The sequence below is a fragment of the Ochotona curzoniae genome, unplaced genomic scaffold (genome assembly GCF_017591425.1).
Source record: "Ochotona curzoniae isolate NIBS_2020 unplaced genomic scaffold, NIBS_Ocur_1.0 contig_605, whole genome shotgun sequence".
NCBI classification, from domain to species: domain Eukaryota; kingdom Metazoa; phylum Chordata; class Mammalia; order Lagomorpha; family Ochotonidae; genus Ochotona; species Ochotona curzoniae.
Window position 1 is genome coordinate 5,501,149 of NW_024466491.1, and position 26,271 is coordinate 5,527,419.

At 65.4% G+C, this 26,271-nt stretch overlaps 1 protein-coding gene across 12 annotated transcripts; it reads left to right on the forward strand.

The window, feature by feature from the left end:
- The first annotated feature begins 415 nt into the window (after nt 1-415).
- MAST3 (microtubule associated serine/threonine kinase 3) lies at nt 416-24,991 on the forward strand. 12 transcript variants are annotated; one of them, XM_040990691.1, is made up of 28 exons: nt 416-483; nt 4,899-4,930; nt 11,596-11,684; nt 11,778-11,850; nt 12,033-12,053; nt 12,316-12,394; nt 12,841-12,998; nt 13,096-13,171; nt 13,423-13,632; nt 13,719-13,820; nt 13,982-14,114; nt 15,218-15,279; nt 15,648-15,733; nt 16,357-16,565; nt 16,939-17,077; nt 17,771-17,903; nt 18,043-18,208; nt 18,735-18,836; nt 19,032-19,154; nt 19,562-19,668; nt 20,197-20,333; nt 20,440-20,693; nt 21,157-21,363; nt 21,476-21,702; nt 21,797-21,919; nt 22,252-22,388; nt 22,534-22,715; nt 23,068-24,988. In XM_040990691.1, the coding sequence occupies exons 1-28, from the start codon at nt 445-447 to the stop codon at nt 23,619-23,621; spliced, it is 3,960 nt and encodes a 1,319-aa protein (XP_040846625.1). In that variant the 5' UTR covers nt 416-444; the 3' UTR covers nt 23,622-24,988. The 12 variants fall into 12 exon arrangements, with proteins under 12 accessions (XP_040846625.1, XP_040846618.1, XP_040846620.1 ...); XM_040990684.1 differs by lacking the exons at nt 416-483; nt 4,899-4,930 and adding exons at nt 6,006-6,177; nt 6,387-6,458 and having other exon boundaries at nt 11,775-11,850; nt 22,252-22,415; nt 23,068-24,991; XM_040990686.1 differs by lacking the exons at nt 416-483; nt 4,899-4,930 and adding exons at nt 6,006-6,177; nt 6,387-6,458 and having other exon boundaries at nt 23,068-24,989.
- Nucleotides 24,992-26,271: the final 1,280 nt, after the last annotated feature.

Consider the following 26,271-nt stretch of genomic DNA (forward strand, 5'->3'; position numbering starts at 1 on the left):
TGGGGTGGGCAGTGCTGGCTGGAGGGGCGTGGCCCGCTCCCAGTGGGCGTGGCGAGCTCTCCATGTGGGCGTGGCCCGCTCCCAGTGGGCGTGGCGAGCTCGCCCGGGACACGGTCATCTCCCGGTGGGCGTGGTCATGCTCCTGCTGTGGGGGCGTGACCTGCTCCCGGGGGTGTGGCCCTACTCCCAGTGGGCGTGGCTAGCCCCGGGGCGTGGTCAGCTCACCCTGTGGGCGTGGTCAGCCCTCCCTGTGGGCGGGGCCAGCTCTCCCTGTGGGCGGGGCCAGCTCTCCCTGTGGGCGGGGCCAGCTCTCCGGGGGCGGGGCCTGCCGGCGTCCACCGAGGAGGAGGCGCAGCAGGCGGGGCCGGCGTCTGATGGCCTCGGTCCGCGGCGTCAGGGAGGCGGCGCCTCGCGTGCCCGGGCGGCGGCGGCCAGCGCGGGGCCATGGACGAGCCGAGCCTCCTGCGGCGCCGCGGGCTCCAGGTGAGGCCCCTGGGGGACTCGGGGGGTGGGCAGACGGAGGCCGAGAGCGCCGGGCCGGGGGGCTCCCCACCCCGCGGACCCCTGCTGACAGGGGGGGAAACCGAGGCAGGCCGAGAGCGCCGGGCCTGGGGGCTCCCCCACCCCGCGGACCCCTGCTGACAGGGGGGGAAACCGAGGCAGGCCGAGCCCCGTCCGGGAGCTGGCCTCCCCTCCCCACAGGCAGCCGCCGCCGGCTGACCCGGAGGGTCCTGCTGGAATCCGAGCTCTGCCTTCAGGTCCCTAACCGCTTCCCGCCCCACAGCCTCCCCTGGCCGCTCCTGCAGCGCCCGGGGCTGCCTGCAGCTGCCTGTGTCAGACAGCAAAAGTAAGGCTTCCAGAGGAAAACAAACAGCCACCTGCTCCGGGGTGGCCCACGTGGGATGCAGGGAGCCCTTGGCCACCTCTCGGTGGGCGCTGGGCTGCAGGCTTCCCCCCATGAGCTCTGAGCCCTCCACACACACACATGCTGCGGCCTGGGTGTCAGCGGGTGCCCGGCAAGTGGACACTTAGCTGTGCAGCACCCCTCCTCCCCCCGGGGAGGCCTTGGTCCCTCGCTGGGTGGCATCTGTCCACGGGGGCTGCTTGAGGGGCTGTGTCCCCAGCTGCAGGGACGGGCAGATGTGAGCAACAGAGGGCTCAGTCCTGGTGCGGGCGGGGGAGGACATCCAGGCTCAGGACGTGCAGGAGGACCCCCCCGGGTGGCTTGGGTGGGTGGCTTTGGAGTGCAGGAAGGGGGCTCTGGGTGAGGAGGCATAGGAGGGGCTGGCGTCTGGACAGCCCCATGAACTAGAGGAGACACTGGGGGGAGCTGTGTGCGGAGTAGTGGGAGGGCAGACCACCCCAACCCTGGTCTGCAGAGGGGAGTGGATTGGGGTGGGAGAGGAGAGCTGAGCAAAGAGCAGGGGGCAGTGGGCCTTGGCACCCTGGGGTGCTGTGGGGGGGCGCAGGGTTTCTGCTTTGAGCCCCTGTTCCCTACCAGTCCCCCCCCCCACCCCCCGCAGCCTCTTAAAATAGGGAAGCCGCCTCCAGGGGAGGCGGATGGGGGTGCTGCTGACGTCAGAAGTGGGACTTGCTCCACTGGAGGGGGGCGGTTGGTCCAACAGTCCCGGAGGGCGCATCCCACCAGTGCTGCAGGGGGAAAACGAAGGCTCATCCCACCCCCGCCCCAATCCAGGTCTCCCCCCTCCCCCAGCAGGGGGGCAGAGCTCAGGATTTGGATGTAGACAGAGCTGGCCAGTCCTCTAGACCCCCATGGCCCTGGTCCCCTCTCCTCCAGGGAGGTGTGGGGTTGAGGTGGGACGGAGGGGGGGGCAAGAGGTAACACAGATAACAGACAACGCAGAACTGCCCCCTGTGGGATGAGAAGCTGGGGCTGCAAGCTGCCGCTTCGCCTTGGGGCGGGAGCAGAGTCCCTAGGTGGTGCCGGGACTTTCTTTTGTATTTCAACTTTATCCCGAAGATGCCTGAGGAGCTGTAGAAGTTTCTAGAGTAGTGGGTTCCTATCTGGGGAATGGAAAGATTTCTCTGCAGCTGCTAAGTTGGGGGGTGACGGGGAGCAGGAAGTTGAGGCTGATTTCCAAATCCCCCCAACAACACGCGCTCTCCCTCTGCGCTTGCTTACCGCTACGCATCGAATTTTCCAGAAGACTTTCAGAGAGGGGAGCGCCAGGGGTGCCAGCCAGCAGGTGCCAGGCCTGTCTAGGAGACGATGGGAGCACCCTAGCCAATCAGGAGGCAGGCTGCTGGGTGCGAGCCAATCAGACTTCCCCAGGCAGGAAGGGGGCGGGGGCTGCGAAGGATGCTAAAAGTGCAAGATTCAATTCATAAAGCTTGGGGGGGGGGGTGGGAAAGAGCAAGGACCCCCTCCCCCTCCAGCCGGACTGATTGGCCAACCCAGGCAGCTGGAGCTAGGGCGATTGGCTGCGGGGCGAGCGGAGGCGGGACTCGCCTGGCCACCCCCTGGCCCTGTGCGGGAGTTTGAGTTCAGGTGTCACAGTCTGTGGCTGTTACTCTTTCGTGACTTCCCTTCCCCTCCACTTTGCAAAAGCTGCAGTTTTATTCCTCAGAGGATATAACTTCATAATATCAGGGCCCCCACCCCACCTAAAAAAAAAAAAAAGAGCCAGAAGGAATTTGTCTCCACAGCTAAGGAATCTCCCCTCCGTGCCCTGGAAGGCTTCAGATGTCAGCGTATTAACCCTACTGGGAGCAGCGCCCTCCCCGCTGATGAAGGCCCGCCCCTCGGGAACAGCCGCCTGGGGAAGCAGATGGCACCGCAGGAGGAGACGGGTGGATGGGGCTGGGGGGGATGGCTCTGGAGGCGGTCCAGCTCCCTGCAGAACGGGTGCAGGCAGCCGGGGGCAGCTGCCTGCCTCTACAAACCAGCTGCAGCTCATAAACTGAGGCTCGCCCCTCCACCCCAACAAAGCCCTGGGCTGCACTCTGCTGCTTCATTCCCCCACCCCGCCACGTCCCAGGAGCAACCGAGGCAGTTCCCACAAAGGACACTGAGCTCCCTGTCCCCAGGGGTATGCAAGCAGCTGAAAGACCTGCAGCCTTGTGGGTAGCCCATCTTGAGCTCTGAAGAGTTCTAAAACCAAGTGAGGCAGGGGTGAAGCCAGGAACGGATATCCCAGCTCCACCCACCCATCCCTGCCTGTCCCGCTGAGCCTTGCCCCACCCCGCAGCCCAGCCGGGTCGCTGGTCCAGCGCCTGTCAGCTTCCGGGGCTGCGGGGGATGGTGATGTCACCGGTTGCCATGGTGACCATCCCAGAGGGACGTGGGCAGCCTGGAGCCCACCAAAATAAAAATAGTCATTTGTCCCTAACACTGCCACCCCAATGTGTATCTGTGTGTGTGGGGGGGTGGCCACCGATGAGGGGACATCCTGGGACCCAGTGAGAGGTGGGCGGGCAGCTTTGGTCAGGCCTCAGTTTCCAACCAGTGAGAGGCTGTATCCACTATGGAGACGCCACCTGCCAGGCATGTCCACATCACAACTGTGGCCAGAGAGGGGCTGCCGTAAGAAGTGGGCCCGTCCTCACCTGACACGCACCAGCATCCCATATGGGAGCAGCCCCACTTCCCACCCAGCTCCCTGCCTGTGGCCTGGGAAAGCAGTGGAGGACGGCCCAAAGCCTTGGGACCCTGCACCCGCGTGGGAGACCTGGAAGAGGCTCCTGGCTCCTGGCTTTGGACTGGCTCAGTTCTGGCCATTGTGGCTACTTGGGGAGTGAATCAGCGGATAGAAGCTCTTTCTGTCTCCTTCTCTCTGTATATCTGTTTTTCCAATAAAAATAAATTTTAAAAAGAAGAGGCGGCCGAGTTCAGCGTGTCCCCAGATTTTTGAAATATTGCTACACAGGCAAGAACTTGGAGAATTAAAAAAGTGTTGAGGCCAGTCCGGGGTCACATGGTCTCAGGGCAGTCTGGGGTCGCATGGGGCCTCCAGCTTGGAGTGTGTTGCCTGGTGTACAATGAGCATGCCCCTGCTGGCTGCAGGTCAGCTAGCTGAGGCCCCATTGTAAGGATTTATTTATCTTTATTGGAAAGGCAGAATTACAGAGAAAGATCTTCCACCTGCTGCTTCACCACCCCCCCAAGTGGCCACAATGGCCAGAGCTGAACCAGCCTGAAGCCAGGAGCCAGGAGCCTCTCCGGGTCTCCCACGCGGGTGCAGGGTCCCAAGGCTGTGGGCCGTCCTCCACTGCTTTCCCAGGCCACAGGCAGGGAGCTGGGTGGGAAGTGGGGCAGCCGGGACTTGAATTGGTGCCCACAGGGATCCTGGTGCATGTCAGCCGAGGATTTTGCACCAGGCCCCCAAAGTAAAAGGGATTGGTGTGTAGCCACTTTGGGCCCCCTCTTTGTGAAGGTAAATGGTCTCAAAGACAGGGTGGCAGGTGGGGAGGCAGGGGGAGGGGGGACGGGGTGGGGGGGCCTGGAAGAAGGGGAGGGGCTGGAGTCTGGAGCTGAGGGAGAGCGATTGGAGGCTGGGGAGGACCAGGAGTAGGGGCCAAGGTTCTAAATGAGGCAAGGGGTGAGCAGGGGGCCAGGCAGAGAAGGGGAGGGGGAGGGCCAGGCAGGGGTGGGGCAGGTGGGAGGGGGCCTGGCAGGGGTGGGGCAGGGGTCCTGGCAGGGGTGGGGCAGGGGGCCTGGCAGGGGTGGGGCAGGGGCAGGGGTCCTGGCAGGGGGCCTGGCAGGGGTGGGGCAGGGGCAGGGGTCCTGGCAGGGGCAGGGGGCCTGGCAGGGGTGGGGCAGGGGCAGGGGTCCTGACAGGGGCAGGGGCAGGGGGCCTGGCAGGGGCAGGGGGCCTGGCAGGGGTGGGGCAGGGGGCCGGCGTTTCCTGCCAATGAACCCCCATCTCATCTCATTTCAGAAAGAGCTGAGCCTGCCCCGCCGCGGCCGTGGGTAAGTTCCAGCAGGTGTGGAGGGAGGGCGTGGCCTCTGGTCCTGGACAGCCAATGAACTGCCACCTGACGTAGTTCCTCCCTCTGCTGTCCCTGCCTGGGGGTTGCACCCCTCCCTTAGTTGGGTGTGGGGGGGTGCCCAGCAAGAACTTGGGGTGCCAGCGGCTGGCGGGGGGTTGCCCAGGCAGCTTGAATACTCCCTGGGATGGGGAGCTCATTCCTTTTAGGAAATCGTGTCCTTGGGGAACTTGGTGTTTAGGGGATTCCTAGAAGGAGAAAGCGGTGGCCTTGGGCACTGGGGGGCCTTCTCGGGGGAGATCACCGTGGAGAACACAGGTGCAAGGGCAACGCGGGGAGGGGGGATGGCATGAGCCGGCGCGGTGATCGTGGGGTCTGTGCGCCCTGAGTGAGCGGGAGCTGAGGGGCTGGGGGCGCCCCAAGTCCAGGGCCGGATGTGGGGGCGCTGGCTGGATGGAGCGGGGCCTCGGGGGCAGAATCTGGGACAGCTGGGGACGGGGCTCACCAGGCAGCCGCGCAGTCCCCTGCTGTGCCCCCCACCCCCGCTGCGGGCAGCCAGGAGGACCCGGCCAAAGTCCTGGGCCCTGGGCCGAGCCCTGGGGGTTGTCCACTCCCTGTCCCCTTGGCCAGGTCCGCCTCCGGGGTACGGGGAGGGACACGGCCCAAGCGCGGAGCCCGTGGGGTCTGTGCACCTGCCACGGGGTGGGCGGGACGCGGGGAACTGCGTGCAGCCAGGGCCTGGATGCGCGGGGATGCGCGGGGCGGAAACCCGCCGCGCCGAGCGAGGGTGGAGTGACTGCGGCCGTGCAGGCCCTGGCGAGGGCGCGGTCCAGATGGGGCAATCGCGGCCGCCCTTCCTCTCGGGACGAGCCAGGCAGGGTTCCTCTCTCTCCCCGGCGAGACGACCCCTCCTCCCTCCTGCCTGGCTAGGCCTGCGCGCAGGTGCCGGTCCCGAGCCCCGCCCCGCGGCCGGGGAAGGCCGGTCCCCCGTGCGCCCCTGTGCGCCCCCGTATGCCCCCCGTGCGCCCCCCGTGCGCCCCGAGATTCGCCTGCCCCCGTGCGCCCCCGTGCGCCCCGAGGCTCGCCGGCCCCCCGCCAACCGGGAGCGCGCAGTCAGTCCGGCCTGTGTCCAGTCGCGCCACCCCCTCCCCCGGGGGACGTGGAGCAAGGGGCGGGAATCGGGATGAAATCCCGCAGGGATAAGCTGCGTATCCCCGCGCTGACCCTCGAGTGAGTGCTGCGCAGGGCGGCGGGGAGGGAGGGCCGAGGAGGACTGGGATACCCAAAGCCCGCCCCACCTGCGCCTCGGGTCTAGGCACGGGCCGCCGCCTGCAGGGAGCCCTCTGGGGTTGTCAGGAGGGAAGCAGGGCGGAGGTGGTGGTGGTGAGCCCAGCGTTGGGCCAGACCTCAGACAGGGGCGGCCGGCTCTGTCTTTGTAGTTTGTCCCCCAGCACCCGGAGCCCTTCCCTGCGCAGCCCTTGTAGCCCCTCAGCGGGCCTGCGCCCTTGGAGGTAAGTGGCAGCTGCCAGGGTGGCGGGGAGCTGGGCAGGCAGGGCTGGCTGCGGCCCTGCGCCTCTCCCAGCTGCTCCCCACTGCCCCCAGCTGCAGGCCTGTCTACACGGAGCTCAGTCTACCCTCCTAATAAGAGTGCTGGGGGCTCCACCCGGGGCCGGATGGGGGGTGTGTGTCGAGGGAAAGGGGAGAAAGAATTTTAGTTCTTTACATTGTTTTCCTTGGGGGCCCAAGACCAGACAGGCGCACGTTGAGGGTGGGACTCCGGAGCAGGTGTAGGGTTCTCAGGTGACCCCCTGGCCTCCTGGGCTGGCACCTTGGGACACAGAAGGCACACCCCCAGCCTGGGCGTCCCCCGTGGGAACTCTGGAGTGTGTGTGGGTGTCTAGGGGAGGAGCCTGGTGGTATGAGTGCCAGCTACGTGTTCCCCAGGACACACACCCCGTTCTACTTCCAGCTGGCTGGAAGCCAGGGGGTCCCAGGCTGCCTGGGGCATTAGGAATCTGTAGAGGGGGCACCTTGGAGCTGCCCCCTAGCCGGGGACGACCTCAGGCACCCTTGTGAGCTGTGGTGTGGGTTAAGGAGGGGCAGTGTTGGGCAGGGAAGGCTAGCTTGAATTCAATGGCCTGTCAGTTGTTCATCTTCATGGACTTACTGCAGGGAGACAGGCGCCTGCCGGGCGGGGAGGCGCTCAGGGCCCAGCAGTCCTTAGGCTGCTGTTGTCTAACTCCAGCAGGCAGGCAGGGAACCACTGATTAAACGAAAGGAACAAAGGTGGAGTTTGTCAGTCAGTGCACCCAGCTGGGACTGGGCCAGGCTGACCCAGGAGCCGGGGTGACAGGGGCCCAGGGCACGCATGGGGGCCGCAAGCCCAGGCCCGCCCCAATGTGGGATGCACGTGGCTTGAACTGGCGTCCTCAGACTAGCTGAAGTCCCCAGGCCACGACCATAAACTTTTCAGGTTCCCAGGGAAGGCAGGAGCGGCGGCAGAGTGAAAACCAGAGGCTGCAGGATGGCGCAGCTGCCAGCAGGGGGGAGCAGAGCCCAGAGCCTCAGGCCAGGCCACAGGAGGACACCCACCTTGCCAGCTGTCCAGCTGTGCACCCCGGCAGGGAGGACACACGTGTGTCCCTGCAGCCCCATCCACCCCCTGGTCCCCCCCTGTCACCACTCCACTGGGCCGGTCCCCAGAACGCCAACTCCACAGCCTTAAAAATAAAAGATGTGTTTATATTGAATGGAAAGGCAGATTTATAGAGAGAAAGGAGACAGACAGATCTTCCACCTGCTGGTTCACTCCCCAAGTGACCACAATGGCCAGAGCTGAGCTGATCTGAAACCAGGAGCCTCCTCCGGGTCTCCCACGTGGGTGCAGGGTCCCAAGGCTGTGGGCCGTCCTCCACTGCTTTTCCAGGCCACAGGCAGGGAGCTGGGTGGGAAGTGGAACAGCCGAGACTCGAACTGGCGCCCGTATGGGATGCTGGTGCGTGTCAGGCAAGGATGGGCCACTGGGTCTTCGCACCAGGCCTAAATTTTGTTTTAACTGTTGTTTACATAGCTGAGAGGGTTACACGCCCGTGTGGGATTAGGACAGGGAATGTCAGGTATGGAAGAAAATAGGAAGAATACATTTTTCAGACTTTTAAATTTTTTTCTTGTGTATGCAGGGGAGGATGAGGAGGGATACCCCTCCTGGCTGACAAACTACATCAGCACCGGGGATGGGGGACAGACCCCGATGTGGGGAGGAGGGGCAGAGGGGGCTGCTGGAGTGGTTTTGATAGTTCTGAAAAGTCAGCTTCATTGCACTGGGGTTGAGAGCAAGTTTTAAGTCCAACAATATTCGGGTTGTGCCTTAAAAGCCTGACCTGGGGTGACCTCCGACTTGGCTCTGGTGTCCGCCAGCCAGCCAGTGCAGGGTCAGCCAACACACATGCCAGTGGGTACAGCTGCCTCGGCAGTTCTGTCTTTGGGCCCAAATGTCACACAAGCTAACAGATGCCGCAGCCAGCCCAGCCTGCCACAGGCCCAGCATTTGCACATACCAGTTGGTACAGCGACATAGTCTGGGCGAACCCCAATCACCGCCCACCAGTCCCACCCATGGACCTGGTCTTTGCCTATGCTAGCATGTGCTGTGGCCTACCCATCTGTCCCACATCCCAGCTGGCTCTCGTGTGCACCCATGGGTGTCAGCCAGACCCAGCCCTCGCAGACGCCGATGGGTGCTGCTGTCCTGATCATCCTGGCCCACTCATAGCGCTGGTTCTCCTGCTCACCATGCGAGTTGCACCCAGGCAGTAGAGTACCCACAGTTCATCTGCCAGGCTCTGGAGCTTGCATCTACCAGTCCTGACAGGACTCGCACCCAGCATTTGCCAGCTGGTATTGCAGCCTAGCCTGGCTGGCCTGCAACCCAGTGTGTGGGTTATACCAGCGTGTGCTGGAGAACCCAGCTAGGCCTGCCCCCGGCCCACAACATGCCAACAGTGCTACAGCCCAACCCTGTGGGAATACAAGTCCTGTTGGTTAGCTCCCAAGTTGGGGTGATGATGGGCTGAGCTGAGTCGATCTGGAGCCAGGAGCCGTGAGAGAGGGCGTCATCCCCCACTGCTTTCCCAGGACACAGGCAGGGAGCTGAGTACGCTCCAGCACGGCCAAAGCAAGGGTTTATTTTAAATGTTTAAAATTTCATTTTTGATAAGATTGAGATAGTGGATCAGGGCGGGAAGGGTCGAGGACTAGGGGAAGGGGGGTGAGACCTTGTTTCCACATTATCTTTACTTTTTTAGAAAGAGTTAATCTATTTCTTTTTGAAAAAGCTTTAATTTATTTTTATTGCAAAGTCAGATATACAGACAGGAGGAGAGACAGAGAGGAAGATCTTCTGTCCATTGACTCACGCCCCAAGTGGCCACAACGGCTGGTGTTGCACTGATCTGAAGCCAGGAGCCTGGGGCGTGTGGAGGCCTGATAGGCTCCGTCCGGGCGGGGCCCTCTGGGTGCTGAAAGGCTTAGCGCGCCGGGCGAGCTCAGGGCGCGGAGGGGAAAAAGCAAAACGCCCAAAATCCCAAAACCGCGGAAAATGGGTTTTCCGCGTCACCTGCAGCTGCGACCAGCGCCCCGCCCCTCCGCCCGGCGCCATGGCGACGCCCCGCCCCTCCGCCCGGCGCCATGGCGACGCCCCGCCCCTCCGCCCGCAGCCGCGGCGACGCTCCGCCCGGCGCCATGGCAACGCCCCGCCCCTCCGCCCGGCGCCATGGCGACGCCCCGCCCCCGCGCTCGCCCCGCCCCCGCGCTCTCCGGGCGGGTTTCCCGGGGCGCGCGCGCAGGCGCGGGCGCGCGCTTCCTCGTCGTCCGGCGTTGCTGGTGCCCCCCGCCCCCTCGGGGGTCGCCCCTGCAGCGCGGGGTGACCCCAGCAGCCCCTTCCCCAGCTCGCAGGGCGGGGAGGGCGGCGGCATGTCGGATCCCAGCTACTGGACGGCGGTGGCGGCTCCGGGCCATCGCAGCCGCCTGGCCAAGGGTGCGCTGCTGCAGCGCTCCAAGAGGTAGGGTGGGGGGCGACCCCGGGCGCGGGTGCTGGGGGCCGGGGGCGACCCCGGGCGCGGGTGCTGGGGGCCCGGGGCGGCCCCGCGGGGCTCCTGCCGGAGCCGGGATTCGAACCCTGTGCGCCCATCGCCGCGGCCCGCGCGCAGCCCGGCGGAAACGGGGGCGGGTGTGGATGGAGTGTTGTGGGTGGGGGAGCCGGGGCGGTGGGCGTCTCCTTCCCCCTTTTCCGAGAATGGGGTGGGGAGCCTCCTGGCGCCCCGGCTGGCGTACCCCACGTCTTGCTTGGCTCTGGGACCCCAGGCCGCGCCGTGCGCTCCCTGTGTGCGCGGCCGCTGGCTGCTGGGGGGAGAGGGGCTGGAATGCTGACCCCGGGGACGCCCATGTTTTGCCCGGCTGGGCCAGCCTGGAGCCCCCCCAGCACCCAAGCTGACCCCAGATGGAGGGAGGGCCGCTTCCCCAGGGGCGCTGGAACAAACGGTGGGCAGCATGGTGCCCGGGGGAGGCAGGGGGCAACCCCGGCGTGTTCCCTACCCCTGCTGGGGAGCTGCAAGTGAGGCAGGGGGCCAGGAGGGGTACGGGCCCCCTCGGGCGGCGGGACGGGTGGGCTGGGAGAGCGACCGGAAGTGCTGTGCAGGGTTTGTGGCTTTCGCTTTTGCTTCGCTGTGTGCCTCAAACCCCCGGGGGCTGCCGGATTGAGGCGCGTGGCCTCAGTTTTTCAGTCTGCGTAAGGGGCGCATCTGGCCCCGTCCGCCTGCTCTGTGTCCCCACATCCCTCCCCCCACCACCTCTCCTGGGAATCCTTGTCATGTACCCACTGAAGCGAGGTGCATCATGGGGGTCCCCAGCACCCCAAGTCCTCCAGGGGGGGAACTGAGGGTCCTTGGCAGCAGCATAACAGCCCTTCCTCCTCCTCCTGGTGTGCCTGTGTGACCCCTGTCCACCCCCCCAGACCCCCATCCCTTGTTGCAGGATGGGAGGGCTCGGCCTTCCTCTTCACCCCAGTCTGTCACTGCTGAGCTGCGTTGGTGGCTGGGGGGTGTGTGGGCCGCTGCACTTGACTGGGGAGCTGAGCGGTTGCTGGGCGACTGTGCTCCGGGGGAGGGAGGGTTGGCGTGGCAGGGGTGGCGCTCCCTGCTTCCCTTTGCCAAGGTGATGGGGGCAGGGCAAAGAGGGTCCCCCGACCCTGGCTGAGGCCAGGGCCCCTGGAGGGGGTGGGGGAGCTGAGAGCCTGCAAGGTTCATGCCTTCACCTTGAAAGCCGTGCAGTGTCCAAGGGTTGCAGGCCTGGTCGCTGGGTGGTATCTGGGTGTGGGGGACCACCTCTCGTTGGCAGGGATGTGAGGGTGCAAGTGGAAGGATATGGTGGGGTGTCGGGCACAGAGAGGTGGGCAATCCCGGGGTCCCCCTGGCAGTGGTGAGGCCTGGCTCGACTGATGTTGAGTGCCCGGCTGAAGGTGGCATGGGAAAAGGGGCCATGCTCACTTCCTGTTCTCCCCAAGCCCCGTGCGCTGGGCAAGTGGGTCTGTTGACCTCAGCTGACCCCCACGCCACCCCCACGCCACCCTGTCTCCTCCCCCACCCGCTACAGCTGCCGCAGTGGGAGCCGCAAGAGCCTGGCAGTGGGGACCCCCTCGCCCACGCTTTCCCGGCCCCTGTCGCCGCTATCTATCCCCACGGGTGAGTGCGGGCAGGTGGGTGGACGGGCAGGTGCCAGGACTTGGGCCTCCCTCCTCCACTGACTCAGTTTACCCCCTGCCTCCTCCTCAGCAGGCAGCAGCCCCCTAGACAGTCCCCGGAACTTCTCGGCTGCCGCTGCCGCTGCCAACTTCCCCTTCGCCCGGAGGTGAGCGGCTCCCCTGGGGCTGGGGCTGTGGGGAGGGGTCGGGTGGCATGGGCAGCATGGGCGAGAGCCGGGGCTGGGGGCAGGAGCTGCCTCCTCATCCACCTGTTCCCCCCGCCCACCCCACCCGGCCCCTGCCCTGCACGGTCACCGCCTCTGGTACCCACACACACGGACGCCTGTAGCCACATCTCCCTGGCCGACAGGTAACGCCCTCAGGGGCGGGGAGAAGGGAAGCCCTGCCCGCTACCAGCAGCCTCCTTTCCTATCAACACCTATGGGACGCCTACTGTATACGTGCCTCAGACAGGACCAGGAACGGGGAGGCTGCAGCCCAGAGGGGACAGACACGCACCCCATGCCCCAGACAGGGCTCCCTGGCAGGCTCGGGTAGCCACCCACCCCTCAGGGGCCCAAGGAGGTCCGTCCATCCGTCCATCCGTCCATCCGTCCATCCCTGTCTTCCAGGGCGGACGGCAGAAGATGGTCTCTGGCCTCCCTCCCGTCTTCCGGCTATGGAACCAACACACCCAGCTCCACCGTCTCGGTATGCAGACCAAGATGGGGGTTGGGTGGGGGAATGGCTGTTGGGTGTGTTTTCCCCCAAACTGTCTTCACTTAGTCAAGCTGCAAACATCCTGGCTGTTTCTGCTCCCATTGTCCCCCTTCCTATCCCTTCTTCTAGGCAGCGTGGGGAACCTGAAGAAAATGTAGGCATGTCCCCATTGAAGGACCCCTCCAGCTCAGAGTGCAGCTGGAGGCCGAGATAGGGGGTTCACCAAGAGAGGCAGCCCCAGGGAGGGCTTCCTGAAGGCGAGGGCATAGCATGTGGGGTTTTGAGGGATGTATAGGAGCCAAGCTTGTTGAAAGCTGGCAGCAGGCAACCTGGGGAACAGAGGGGGTGCTACAGGGGTCTGGAGTGTGGTGCTGGCTGCCTGCCCGTGACCCTGGGGCCCTGCCCATCTCCTTCCTCCTGCTCCTTTCCTTTCACAGTCCAGCTCATCCTCCCGGGAGCGGCTGCACCAGCTTCCGTTCCAGCCAACGGCGGACGAGCTGCGTTTCCTGGCCAAGCACTTCCGCAGCTCGGAGAGCGTGGTGGACGAGGAGGGCGGCCGCTCACCACGCCTGCGCCCCCGCTCCCGCAGCCTCAGGTGGGCCAGGGACCGCCTCTTCCCTGGCTCAACCGCCACCCCGTACCCCACAGCCCCGGGCTCCATCGTCGTGACACCTGTCGTTGTCGCCTTGCAGCCCGGGACGCGCCACAGGGACCTTCGACAATGAGATCGTCATGATGAACCATGTGTACCGAGAACGCTTCCCCAAGGTGGGCAGGGCTGACCCCGCTCCCTGGGACCCCCAGTCGATGCTTTCTTAACAGCGTGACCCAGGCTGGGCAAGGGCGCCGGCGCGCCATCCAGGTCTCCCCCATGAGTGGGTGGATGGCAGGGACCCCCAGCCCCTGGTCGGGCGGGCATCCCGGGAGGGCGGCTTGGCCACCCCGACCCCCGCCGCCCAGGCCTGACCATCCCTGGCCACCCCCTTCTTGTCGCCCCTCCCCGTGCCTCCCCACACCAGGCCACGGCACAGATGGAGTGCCGCCTGCGTGAGTTCCTGGCGGCCTGGGCGCCCGGTGCCCGCCTGGGCCTGGCGGACGGCGTCTTGGGCTTCATCCACCACCAGATCATGGAGCTGGCACGCGACTGCCTGGCCAAGTCGGGCGAGGCCCTGGTCACCTCGCGCTACTTCCTGGAGATGCAGGACAAGTTGGAGCGGCTGCTGCAGGATGTGCGTGGGGGGTGGGAGATGCGGGGCGGGGCCACGCTGGCACGGGGGCGGGGCTACACCTGACAGACCCCGCCCTCCTCCCCCAGGCCCACGAGCGCTCGGACAGCGAGGAGGTGGGCTTCATCGTGCAGCTGGTCCGCAAGTTACTGATCATCATCTCGCGGCCCGCGCGGCTGCTGGAGTGCTTGGTGAGTCCGCTTCCAGCCACCGGCCGGCCCTGTTGGCATTCCCACGCGACTTTCCACTGGTGCAGGGCTGGGAAGGGGGTCCCGGGGCTGTGCTCCGTGCAAAAGCCCTGGGCACAGCTGATCCCCAAGCAACCAGCTTCCTGCCCTCCGTGTACCCCCAGGAATTCGACCCGGAAGAGTTTTACCACTTGCTGGAGGCCGCTGAGGGCCAGGCTCGGGAGGGGCAGGGCATCAAGACGGACCTGCCACAGTACATCATTGAGCAGTTGGGCCTCACCAAGGACCCCCTGCAGGGTAAGCCTCCCAGGGTGGGGGCACACGCCAAGGCCTCGGGGCGCACGCCAGGCTTGCTAGGACCCCCGAAGCACAAGTTTGAATTGAGATGCGAGGTGAGCTCAGCGACACCCACTTCCCATGTCAGGCGGCCGGTTTGAATCCCGGCTGCCCCATTTCTGCTAAGTGCCTTGCAGGGTGGGTAGGAGGAGGGGGCGTGCCATGGCGCAACAAGCTGATCCTTCACCTTCAAGCACCAGCATCCTAGGTGGGTGCCGGTTCGAGTCCCGGCTGCTCCACTTCCCATCCAGCTCCCTGCTGGGAAAGCAACAGAGGATGGCTCCATGTGCCTGGGGCCCTGCCACCCACACGGGAGACCCAGAAGAAGCTTCTGGCTCCTGATTTTGGCTGGGCCCAAGCAGCCCTGAGTTCGGTTCCTCCAAGGGCCTGTAACAGCCAGAGCTGGGCTGGGCTGAAGCCAGGAACCAGGAGCTCCTTCCAGGTGTCCCACGCAGGGCTCCAGGCACCGGAGTGTTCACCTGTTGCCTCCTGGAATGCGTTTGAGCAGGGATCTGGGTGGAAAGTGGAGCTGGGATTTGAACCCAGGCTGTGGGCCCCGACACCCGCCCCCGTGGAAAGCGGCAGAAGCCGAAGTCACAGACCCAGCAGGGGTTCCAAGCCGAGGGTGCCCGTGGCCATGGCACGTGGGGCCGACTGTTGTGGGCAGTGGAGAAGGCAGACAGTGGCAGCAGCTCCCCTTCCCGGAGTGCCCAGGGCCCAGGATCCCATGTCCTAGGCCCAGGCTGGCCACGTGGCCATGGGACACTTACCCCATTGTCCTCATCGCGGCTCCTGCCCCCGCACTGCCCACTAGAGGCGCCGAGGCCTGGGGGCTCCCTGGCTGCCAGCCTGCATTCCATTCCAGCTGAGCCATCCCAAGCCGGGGGCTGCCTGTTGGTTCTTCTAGAAGGTTCCTTAGCCTCTCTGGGTTGAACCCAGGAACTGGTCAGGTACCTGCCTGGGCCCCAGCCTGGGGTGGGCCATGGAAGCTTCCGGAAGCTGCTGGGCGTTGGAGGGGCAAGGCTGGGGATCCCATCATCCAAAGCTCTTCCCTCACCCTGTAGAGTTTGTGCCGCTGTGTCACCTGGATAACGAAGGACAGCCGCCAGCCCCTGAGTCCCCAGAGGTGAGCTGCGGTGGAAGCGGGGAGCTCCACTTTCCAGGGTAGACCAGGAGGACACGAGTGACCAGAGTGAGGGGTGCTCAACAGGCACCCGTGACTTTGGGGGAGACAATACCAGTATGTGGGGCGGCATCCTCCTCTTGATGTCAGGCTGTGCAGCACTAGAGGGACATTGGGGAGGTGGGTTTTGAAGGATGTGTAGGAGTTTTCAGGAAGGAAAGCATGCTTTGAATCCAAACTCAGAAACCTGGAAGCTGGCTAGAGACTCTGGGATAAGTTGGACTGGGGTAAGGGATTGGGGGTGGGACAGGTAGAGCAGGGCAGGGCAGGGCAGGGTCCTAAACACCTCCCCCCTCCCTCCCTGCCGCCAGAACCGGGCCCTGGTTGGCCCGTCACGGAGGAAGCCATGCGAGAGCGACTTCGAGACCATTAAACTCATCAGCAACGGTGCCTATGGGTGAGTCCCCTCCGCCATGGGCCCATTTCTCAGATGTCCACGGGGACGGCTGAGGCCCAGGCTCACACATGCAGGCCAGGAGACAGGGACAGCACTGTGGGGCAGGAGGCTGCAGCCTTGGGGGGCGCGAGGGGCAGGACCCCCACGAGGGTGCAGCCAGGTGAAGGGTCCCACAGATGGGGTTCTGGGCTGGGATTGGCTGGGATGCCCCGCCCCTGGGCACAGGTGGGTGTGGGAGTGGGCGGGGTCTGTCTGGATGCCCCGCCCCTGGGCACAGGTGGGTCTGGGAGTGGGCGGGGTTTGTCTGGATGCCCCGCCCCTGGGCACAGGTGGGTCTGTCTGGATGTCCCGCCCCTGGGCACAGGTGGGTCTGGGAGTGGGCGGGGTTTGTCTGGATGCCCCGCCCCTGGGCACAGGTGGGTGTGGGAGTGGGCGGGGTCTGTCTGGATGCCCCGCCCCTGGGGGAAACAGGTGGGTCTGGGAGTGGGCGGGGTCTGTCTGGATGCCCCGCCCCTGGGCACAGGTGGGTCTGGGAGTGGGCGGGGTTTGTCTGGATGCCCCGCCCCTGGGCACAGGTGGAGTGGGCGTGGCCTCCAGCCCGAGCCCCACCCCTCCTCCTGCAGCGCCGTGTACCTGGTGCGGCACCGGGAGACACGGCAGCGCTTTGCCATCAAGAAGATCAACAAGCAGAACCTGATCCTGCGCAACCAGATCCAGCAGGTGTTTGTGGAGCGAGACATCCTGACCTTCGCCGAGAACCCCTTCGTGGTCGGCATGTTCTGCTCCTTCGAGACGCGCCGCCACCTCTGCATGGTCATGGAGTACGTGGAAGGTAGGCTCGGGGCGTTAGGCACCAGCTGCATACCGGGTGGGAGGCCGCTCTGCTGACCCCGGGGGGCGTTAGGCACCAGCTGTATACCAGGTGGGAGGCCGCTCTGCTGACCCCAGGGGGCGTTAGGCACCAGCTGTATACAGGGTGGCAGGCCGCTCTGCTGACCCCGGGGGGCGTTAGGCACCAGCTGTATGCCGGGTGGGAGGCTGCTCTGCTGACCCCGGGGGGCGTTAGGCACCAGCTGTATACAGGGTGGGAGGCCGCTCTGCTGACCCCGGGACTGGTGGTGGTGGGGGACAGACGCTGTGTGGACACAGTGCACCCCTCTGCAGGGTGGTGTGCAGCCTGACCCTGTCTACCCCACACCCCCCAGGCGGCGACTGCGCCACACTGCTCAAGCACATGGGCCCGCTCCCCGTGGACATGGCCCGCATGTACTTTGCTGAGACAGTGCTGGCGCTGGAGTACTTGCACAACTACGGCGTCGTGCACCGAGACCTCAAGCCGGACAAGTGAGCCCTGGGGGCGGGGCTGTGCATGTGACGGGCAGGGCGTGGCTGTGGGCCGGGGCGGAACAGGTGGCGGGCAGCCTGCATCCCTGCTCCGCTGAACTCTCCCTGGAGGTGAGAAGGGTCAGGGTTAGAAAAAATACCTGCCGAACACCTGCTGTATACAGAGGACTGTGCATTTAGTAGGTGTCTGCTGTATGAGGGTTTTCAAGCGCAATGGCCGGAGCCGGGCCGTGTGGCTCGAGTGTTTGGGGGCCTGCCACCCGCGTGGGCGACCCAGATGGAGCTCCTGCCTTGGGCTTGGCCCAGCTTTGGCATTTGGGATGTAGCCCAGTTCTCTCTGCTGTCACAGTAATAAGAAGGCGTGAAAAGAGCTTGGACATTCACACACAGCAGTTTTTCATACTTTGTCCTGTGGACTTTGCGGGATGGCCCCTAACAGACGTGTGGTAGCCACATCAGAGGCACACAGCAGGTGCCTACACATGACTGATTGATGTCCCGTGACCTAAGGCCCCCGGGCTCTCTGTGTGGTGGGGGTAGCGGCGTGCCCAGGACATCCACGCCTGTACCCCTTGGGCACAGCGCCCCGTACATCCCAGGCTGGCTTCTGCAAGCGGGAGGCGTGGTCAGGGCTGGCAGGTTCCGCCCCCCAGCCTGAGGGGGTGCCACCCACTGCCACTTCTGCCCCCACAGCCTGCTTATCACCTCCCTGGGCCACATCAAGCTGACCGACTTCGGCCTGTCCAAGATTGGGCTCATGAGCATGGCTACCAACCTCTACGAGGGCCACATTGAGAAGGACGCGCGGGAGTTCGTGGACAAGCAGGTGGGTGGGCGGTAGACCCCAGCAGACTCGGTCGTGGTAAACGCGAGATGATTCTAGAACGGTCTCCCGTGGCCGGCCCTCCCTGCCACACCCTGGAATGAGGGAGGCAGCCTCAGCTTCGCCATGGCCTCTGGCACAGGTGTGCGGGACGCCCGAGTACATCGCGCCCGAGGTCATCTTCCGCCAGGGCTACGGCAAGCCGGTGGACTGGTGGGCCATGGGCATCATCCTGTACGAGTTCCTGGTGGGCTGCGTGCCCTTCTTCGGAGACACGCCCGAGGAGCTGTTCGGCCAGGTCGTCAGCGGTGCGTGCCTGTTTCGGTCAGGGGCTGGGGCGTGGCTGAAGAGGAGGGCATGGCTGTGGGCATGGTGGGGGCGAGGCTGGTGGGCATGGTGATTGATTTAGATCAGGGTTTCCCCAGCAGGGGCATATATAGGAGCTGCAGAACCAGATGGGGTTGGTGGGGTGGAGCTCTGGGCAGAGGCCCCAGCCAGGACAAAAATGGGCAGGTGGGACCAGCCTGGGGTGCTTGATGGGAGTGATGGGAGGGGGCAGAGGGGAGAGAGAGACTCTACCCACTGCTGGTTCACTTCCCAAATGCCCCCAACCGCCATGACTGGGCATGGCCAAAAACTGGAGTCTGCAGTCCACCCAGGTCTCCCATGTGGCTACACGTGCCCAAGCCCTTGAACCTGCAGCTGCCCATCAGCAGGGAGCTGGATCGGAAGCGGAGCTGGGATGGTGCCCAGGCCCTCCGATGTGAGGTGTGGGAGTGCCAACCGTGGTCTCCCAGCCTGCTAACCCCCCATCCTGCCTCTGCCCGTTCTCAGACGAGATCATGTGGCCTGAAGGGGACGATGCCCTCCCTGCCGATGCCCAGGACCTCATCACCAGGTTGCTACGCCAGAGCCCGATGGACCGCCTGGGCACCGGTGAGGCTGGTTGGGTGGGCGCTTACCCCTGGGGGTGGGCGTGGGGTCACGGAGGAGGAGCCAGGCCTGCCGCCTCCGCCGCCCCAACTCAGGCCACCCCTGTTTGGGGGTGTGCGTCTTAGAGGGGCAGAGAGGTGGTGGGTGCTGCTGCGGGGCAGGCAGTGGTCCTCAGCCCTGAGCGTGGTACGTCTGCAGGGGGCACCCACGAGGTCAAGCAGCACGCCTTCTTCTGGGGCCTGGACTGGGCCGGCCTCCTGCGGCACAAGGCCGAGTTTGTGCCACAGCTGGAGGCCGAAGATGATACCAGCTACTTCGACAGTAAGTGGGGGCTGGGCCAGGGTATGGGCACGGCCATGGCAGCGTGTGGGCACGGCCAGAGGCGGGGCTGTCCTGAAGGTTTGGAAGCAGGGTACTGACACCTTGCAACACTCCTGACCTGACCCCAGGGCCCCTCCTTGGAATTCAGCAGGGGAAACCAAGGCACCGAACGTAGCGGCTGCTAGCTACGTGACCCTCCGGGGAAGCGGGCTGTGTCCCACACACGGGGCCTCGTCCTGCACACAGGGCCAATGTTAGCAGAGCAGGAGTCGGCCAGGGAGTTGGGATGTTCAGTCCCCAGCTCAGGGTTCCAGTCAGGCTGGCTTCAGGGCCCCACGTGGGGGTCCTGTGGCCACAGCGCCAGCCCCGCAGCCGCCTGTGGCACAGACACCTGCTCGCCCTTGCAGCGCGCTCGGAGCGGTACCGCCACCTGGGCTCCGAGGACGACGAGACCAATGACGAGGAGTCCACCGGCATCCCGCAGTTCTCCTCCTGCTCCCACCGCTTCAGCAAGGTGGGCCGCTTTGCGGTGGGGCCGCCACAGCTGGTTTTGCGGGAAAGGCCGAGTGAGGAGAGAGCGAGCTGCAGTGTGTTGGCTCGGTCTGCAGATGCTCGCAGCGGCTGCAGGGTGAAGCCGGGGGCTGCATCCGGGGCTTCCACATGGGATGCTGGCGCGTCAGGCAATGGCTAATAAGAATAACGAAAACTCCCTCTAGAGAATGGTGTGGGTCCCACAGGAGAGCCCTTGGGTCGATGCCCCAGCTCCCTGCAGGGGCACACCTGGGAGGCAGCGAGTGCCAGCTCGAGGACTCGGGCCCCTGCCACCCGCATGGGAGACAGTGAACAGCCTCCGGCTCTGGGTGCCACCTCCTCCTAACGTCTCCCCTCCCAGGAGACCCCACCCAGCCCCACCCAGCCCCACCCGGCCTCCATGGCTCCAGCTTTGCAATGGGCTCCTGTTTCCAACCCCTGTGGCTCTTGGCAGCTGTTGGACCCCCGCTCCCCAGGGTCACCATGGCTGCTGTTTCCCGTCCCCTCCCAGGTTTACAGCAGCTCTGAGTTCCTGGCTGTGCAGACCGCATCGAACTTGGCCGAGAGGAGTTTCAGCGAGGACCGGGAGGAAGGCTGGGAGCGGGCGGGCGACGGGGACGGCAGCGGCCGCCTGGGCGCTGACACCCGGTAAATGGGGCGGCCGGGTGTATGCTGAAGGGCCGCCCCCGTGGGTCTTGGCCTGACCCTTGACCCGTAGGGTGACCGCCCACCCCTCTGTCTCCGTCCCCCGCAGCCTGCGGTCCTGGACGTCGTCAGGTTCTTCCTCTCACTCGTCTTTGTGCCAGCCCGAGCGCGGCCCCAGCCCATGCCAGCTAAGCACCATCGGCCCGGATACCATGCCCAAGTTTGCCTTCTCATCCGAAGATGAGGGGGCCTGCCCGGCGCCCGGTGACACCAAAAGGCCTGTCTTCGTGCTAGGCGAGCCAGACCCCCAGCCGCCACCACCGCCAGCCACACCAGTCACGCCCAAGCCTCCAGGGCTTTCTGGTAGGTGGGGAGCTGAGGGGCTGTTTGAAATGGGTTTCTGAGGGTGAGCAGGAGTTTGGTGAAGCTAACCAAGATGGTGTGCTGATGCTTGTAAAGATTTAACTATTTATTTGAGAGGCAGAGTTCAGAGAGAGAGAGAGAGAGATCTTCCATCCACTGGTTCACTCTCCAAATAGCCATAATGGCCAGAGCTGAGCCGCCCTGAAGCCAGGAGCCAGGAGCTTCTTCTGGGCCTCCCACGCAGGTGCAAGGTCCCACGGCTTTGGGCCGTCCTCCACTGCTTTCCCAGGCCACAGGCAGGGAGCTGGGTGGGAAGTGGGGCTGCCGGGACTCACAGTGGGAATTCCTAACCAAGGTTTTAAGACAAAGAGCAGGGTCCAGGGTGTGAAGAGAGACCTGGAGGCTGGCATGGGTACCAGAAAAGACGTGGGGGTGCCAGGCTGAGCTTCTCACCTCTCCCTAGCCGACGCAGCCGCCCTCAGCCGTGCCCGCCTACGGAGCAACAGTACGGGCACCCGACACTCCACCCCAAGGCCCCCAGACGCTGGCCGGGGCCGCCGCCTCGGGGGACCCAGAGACGCTGACAAGGCCAAGGCCACCAGCGGAGGCAGCAGCGGCCGTGTGCCCAAGTCAGCCTCTGTGTCTGCCCTGTCGCTCATCATCACTGCAGGTGACCTGCGCCTGGGGGAGGGATGTGCCGGGAGCACCTGCGCCTGGGGGAGGGATGTGCTGGGGCGGACCCTCGCACTAATAACCCCCCCCCCATCCAACACACCCTGCAGACGACGGCAGCGGTGGGCCCCTCATGAGCCCCCTGTCCCCGCGCTCGCTCTCCTCCAACCCATCTTCCCGTGACTCGTCGCCCAGCCGGGACCCGTCGCCCGTGTGCGGCAGCCTGCGGCCGCCCATCGTCATCCACAGCTCGGGCAAGAAATACGGCTTCAGCCTGCGCGCCATCCGCGTCTACATGGGCGACAGCGACGTGTACACCGTTCACCATGTGGTCTGGGTGCGTCCGCGGGGTTGGACACCCCGGGCAGTGGCCTGCGAGGGAGGGTCGGGCTCTCTGACACCCTGTCCCCATGTGCTGTCCCTGCCCCCAGAGCGTGGAGGACGGAAGCCCGGCCCAGGAGGCAGGCCTGCGCGCCGGAGACCTCATCACCCACATCAATGGCGAGTCGGTGCTGGGCCTGGTGCACAGGGACGTGGTGGAATTACTGCTCAAGGTGCGTGCCCCTCCACGCTCACCCGTCCTGGGTCCTCCTGGGTCTTCTATCCTGACCTGTGCGTGGCCTCCCCAGCTGACCCAGGGGCTCCCCAGGGTGGAGTGCATCTTGGGGGTGCAAGGGGGAGCTCAAGGGAGGAGGAGGGGCCGAGAGAGATGGACAGGTGTGGGTGGGCGTGTCTTGGACCCAGTGAGTGACAGGCTGTGGTGTGGGGGCTGGTGGATGGATGGAACAGAGACATGGGAGAGCTGGGTGCCTGCAGGCAGTGGGGCCATCATCCTGGTGGACCCCCGACCCCTGACCCTTCCTCCCTCCCTGCCTCCTTACCCCAGAGCGGCAACAAGATATCCCTGCGGACCACGGCGCTGGAGAACACATCCATCAAGGTGGGCCCCGCCCGCAAGAACGTGGCCAAGGGCCGCATGGCGCGGAGGAGCAAGCGCAGCCGCCGGCGGGAGACCCAGGACAGGTGCGGGGCCGGGGAGGGAGTGCGCATGCGCGCGGCCGGCCGGAGGGGCGGGGCTTGCCGCCGAGCGGGAGGGGCTTGCCGCCGCTGGGCGGGGTTTGTCGCCACGTGGGCGGGGCTCTGGAGCCCTGAGGTTTCTCTTCCCCAGGAGAAAGTCGCTTTTTAAGAAGATCTCGAAGCAGTCCTCCGTGCTGCACACGAGCCGCAGCTTCTCCTCCGGCCTCCACCACTCGCTGTCCTCCAGCGAGAGCCTCCCCGGCTCCCCCACCCACAGCCTCTCCCCCAGCCCCACCACGGCCTGCCGCAGCCCTGCCCCTGACGCCCCCGCAGGTGAGTGCACCTCACGCCCGTGGGAGTTCCAGGAATCCGAGGGGCCCAGGCAGGTGGCTGCAAGGCCCAAGAATGGAGGGGGACCCTACGGTGCTGCTGCAGAAGGTGTGAGAGAGGGGAGGATGAGCTAGCTGGTGACCTAGCTCAACCTGCAACCTGAGCCTCCTGGGTTAGTGTAAGGCTCGGGAGGGGAGAGGAGAGAGGCTGGGACAGGCTGGAAGAGAAGGCATGGCAGTTAGGGCATTGATGGGGGGGCAGGAGCTCACACAAGGGCCATTAGCAGGTGAGTTTGGTAGAATGGGGGGATATGGAGGCCAGTCACCCTGACCCAAGACCCTGTTGTCATCCCCAGATACCGCGTCCCCCCCCAGCGGATCCCCAAACTCCAGCAGCCCCGCTTCTCCAGCCACCGGCCACACCCGGCCCAGCTCCCTGCACGGCCTGGCTGCCAAGTTGGGGCCACCCCGCCACAAGACGGGCCGCCGCAAATCCACTAGCAGTATCCCGCCCTCCCCGCTGGCCTGCCCGCCCGTGTCTGCACCCCCACCCCGCTCACCGTCGCCCCTGCCCGGGCACCCACTGGCACCTGCACGCTCCCCTCGCCTGCTGCGCCGGGGCCAGTCGGCGGACAAGCTGGGCTCGGGCGAGCGGCTGGACGGCGAGACGGGACGGCGTGGCAGCTGCCGGGGGCCCGACGCCGCCTCCGAGCTGGTTATCATGCGTCGGCTGCACCTGTCGGAGCGGCGGGATTCCTTCAAGAAGCAGGAGGCTGTGCAGGAAGTGAGCTTCGACGAGCCCCCAGAGGAAGGCAGCACGCCCTCGCCGGCCTCGGTGCCGCAGATAGCCGTGGAAGGTGCCGAGGCCGGCCCAGGAGACCTTGGACCTGCTGCTGGGGGAGACTGGTAGTCCCACCGCCCTGGCCTCCAAGGAGGGCCTGGCTTTGTTGATGTGCAACCTTGCTGTTTCCATGAGGTCACGTACGGGGGCCTCTGGCACCTGCCTCCAGGGGCAAGAGCCTTCTAGAATAGGGAGCGACAGGTGTCAGGGGACAAGGGCATTGTAAATAGCAGCGGCTCCCGCGCCCCCTACCCCATGACTAATTTATTACTTTTTATAAGCAATAGCCAGACTGGGAGGCGCTGTGGCCCTGGTGGAGGCGGGTCATAGCATCTGCAGCCACGCCCCCTCGGCTGAGACGTGCACTTTGGCTAGCCGTGTGTGTGTGTGTGTGTGTGTGTGTGTGTGTGTGTGTGTGTGTGTGTCTGACCTGAGCTCAGCCTGGAGCAGGACAGAGATACCCCAGGCCTTTGCCCTGTCAGCATGCCTTGGCCTTTGCAATGGGCACGTCCAGGCCAGCACAGCCTGCAGGAGCAGGTGTGGGCGAGGCACCCATGCTGGGTGTGTGTGTGTGTGTGTGTGAGGGTGCAGGCTTCCGTCCTGGACAAGCTGGCTTTCCCCCCGCTGTGATGTGCCTGTGACAACTCCCATGTCGCCACAGCAGGTGTCCCAGCTGCCCCTCCCCCGGGGTGACAGTTCAAGCCCCCCGTGTGTGCGGCTCCTAGGGGAAGTGGCTTTCCCCACTTTGCCTCCAGTGTCTTTGTGTTTACAAAACTATTTATTACTATGAAGCGCCTCTTGTGTGCCAAAGCGCTTTTCCGTGCAGCTTCTCCCCGTGGCTCAGCCAGCCTCGAGCAGGTGGGAAGCTGGCTCCGTCAGCTTGGGGACCAAGTCATGTTGCACGTCCAGCGAGATGGGGTGGCCACGGCCCTGCCCCCTTGAGAACGGGGTGTCGGGGCGGGGAGGGCACCCCAGCAGCACAGAGCTTAGGGTCTGGCCACAGCTGCAGGTGGCCCCACTTGTCCAGCCCACTTGCCCAGCCACCCCAGCCCAGGCTGCTGCTGCTGGAGGCTTAGACCAAGGCTGTGTGCATGACTTCTCACCCCCTTTACCATCCTGGAGCTGGCAGTGAATAAAAGCCACCTTTACAAAAAAAAAAAAGAAAAAAAACTGGGGGGTCTAACGTCTGAGTTTGTTGGTGGGCAGGGGTGAAAGAAGACTTGGGTCAGAGGCACCCCAAGTGGATTTTGAGGAGTTCGTCACACTCCCCCTGCTCCCCTTTCTTCATCCAGAGCGCTCCTTTTGGTCAAGTGTCTTTTCTACCCCGTTTTCTTGGGCTGTACCATTCGACCACTTGGAGGTTCCCGGGCCCGAGCGCGTTCGGGTGTTTCCGGAGCTCTTCGGTCCTCGCCGCGCTGGCCACGCCCCCAGCTCCCACAGCCGGCTCCAGCTAGTTCCGGAAGCCAGCATTCCCATCCGGGCTTCCGGAGGCCACGTTCTCCCGGCGGCCGGGCTCGAAGCCGTTCGGTTCTTTCCGGAAGTCCTCGGCTGGAGCCACGCCAGCCGGTCAGTCCCGCGGGAGTACGTTCGGCCATTTCCGGAAGCACTCGGCCGCGTCCCGTTCCCCCCACCCTCCAGAGCGACCCGCTCGGCTTCGGTTCGCCCGAACGCGCTCGGCTGTTTCCGCCGTGGGGAGGGGGTGGGGGCGGGCCCCAGGCAGTTCGGAACCGCGGCGGCGGCGGACGCGGGGATCCCGCGGGCTGCACTCGGCGGGACGGCGGCAGGGAGCCGGTGAGTCCCCTCGGGCCGGGCTGGTGCACCCCCCGGAGGACGGGCTGGGGTGCCGGACGGGTGGGGGGCGGCCCGGGGGCTCCCCTCGCCCCCCCACACCGAACGCCAGCTCCGGGGGTCCCCGCGGGAGCGAAGGGAGGCCTGGGTCAGCGAGGAGGGACTGCAGGGCGGCCTTGCTGGGAGCGGGGGCGCCCAGGCCTCGTGTGGGGGTGCAGAAGGGGCCGGGAGTGGATCCCCTCCCCATGCAGCTCGCTGCCCCCACCCCCACCCGCAGCCCGCCTGTGGCCTTTGCTTGTGCAAACCACTGCACCCCGGTCTCCAGGGGGTGGCCAGGCCGCCCCCAGACCTTCCTAGGCCTCAGTGTACCCCACCTGTGAGAGTGTCCATGCCAGCAGGGGCCAGGCGAGCTGGGGCCCCCTAGCCCCCTGCCCCTGCACCTGAGGTGCTCGCATGGACACCCTGTCCCTTGGTGGCCATCCCAGGAGGCCCCGCAGCCTCCTCGTTGTCCTACGCCGGGACTGGGGTCTCCACCTGCACCCCGCCCTGTGGGGCGCTCGCTGGACGCCTGCAGACCCCCCGTCCCTTGGCCTTGCTGGACCTGGCGCCTTGCCTAACTGCTGGCCCGACCCCCTTCCTCCCTGCGCACACCTGGGTGGGGTCCCCACAGGGCCATGTGACCACGGCGGATCTGGGCTTGCAGCCTGTCTTCCCGGGCCCCTCCTGCCCCCAGCCTCCCGCAGGAACAGTGCTGGCTGTTAGCACACACCCATTGCACAGATGCAGGAAGCTGAGGGCCTCCACTTGAGGAGCGAATTCCAAGGGAGTGCGCTTATGGGGGTGCGAGGGGGCGCCAGCCTGGGTAACCCTGCCCTGTCCCCCACCTCTCCATGCAGGTCAGCGCCCCCGGCCGAGCATGGTGGCCGCTCGC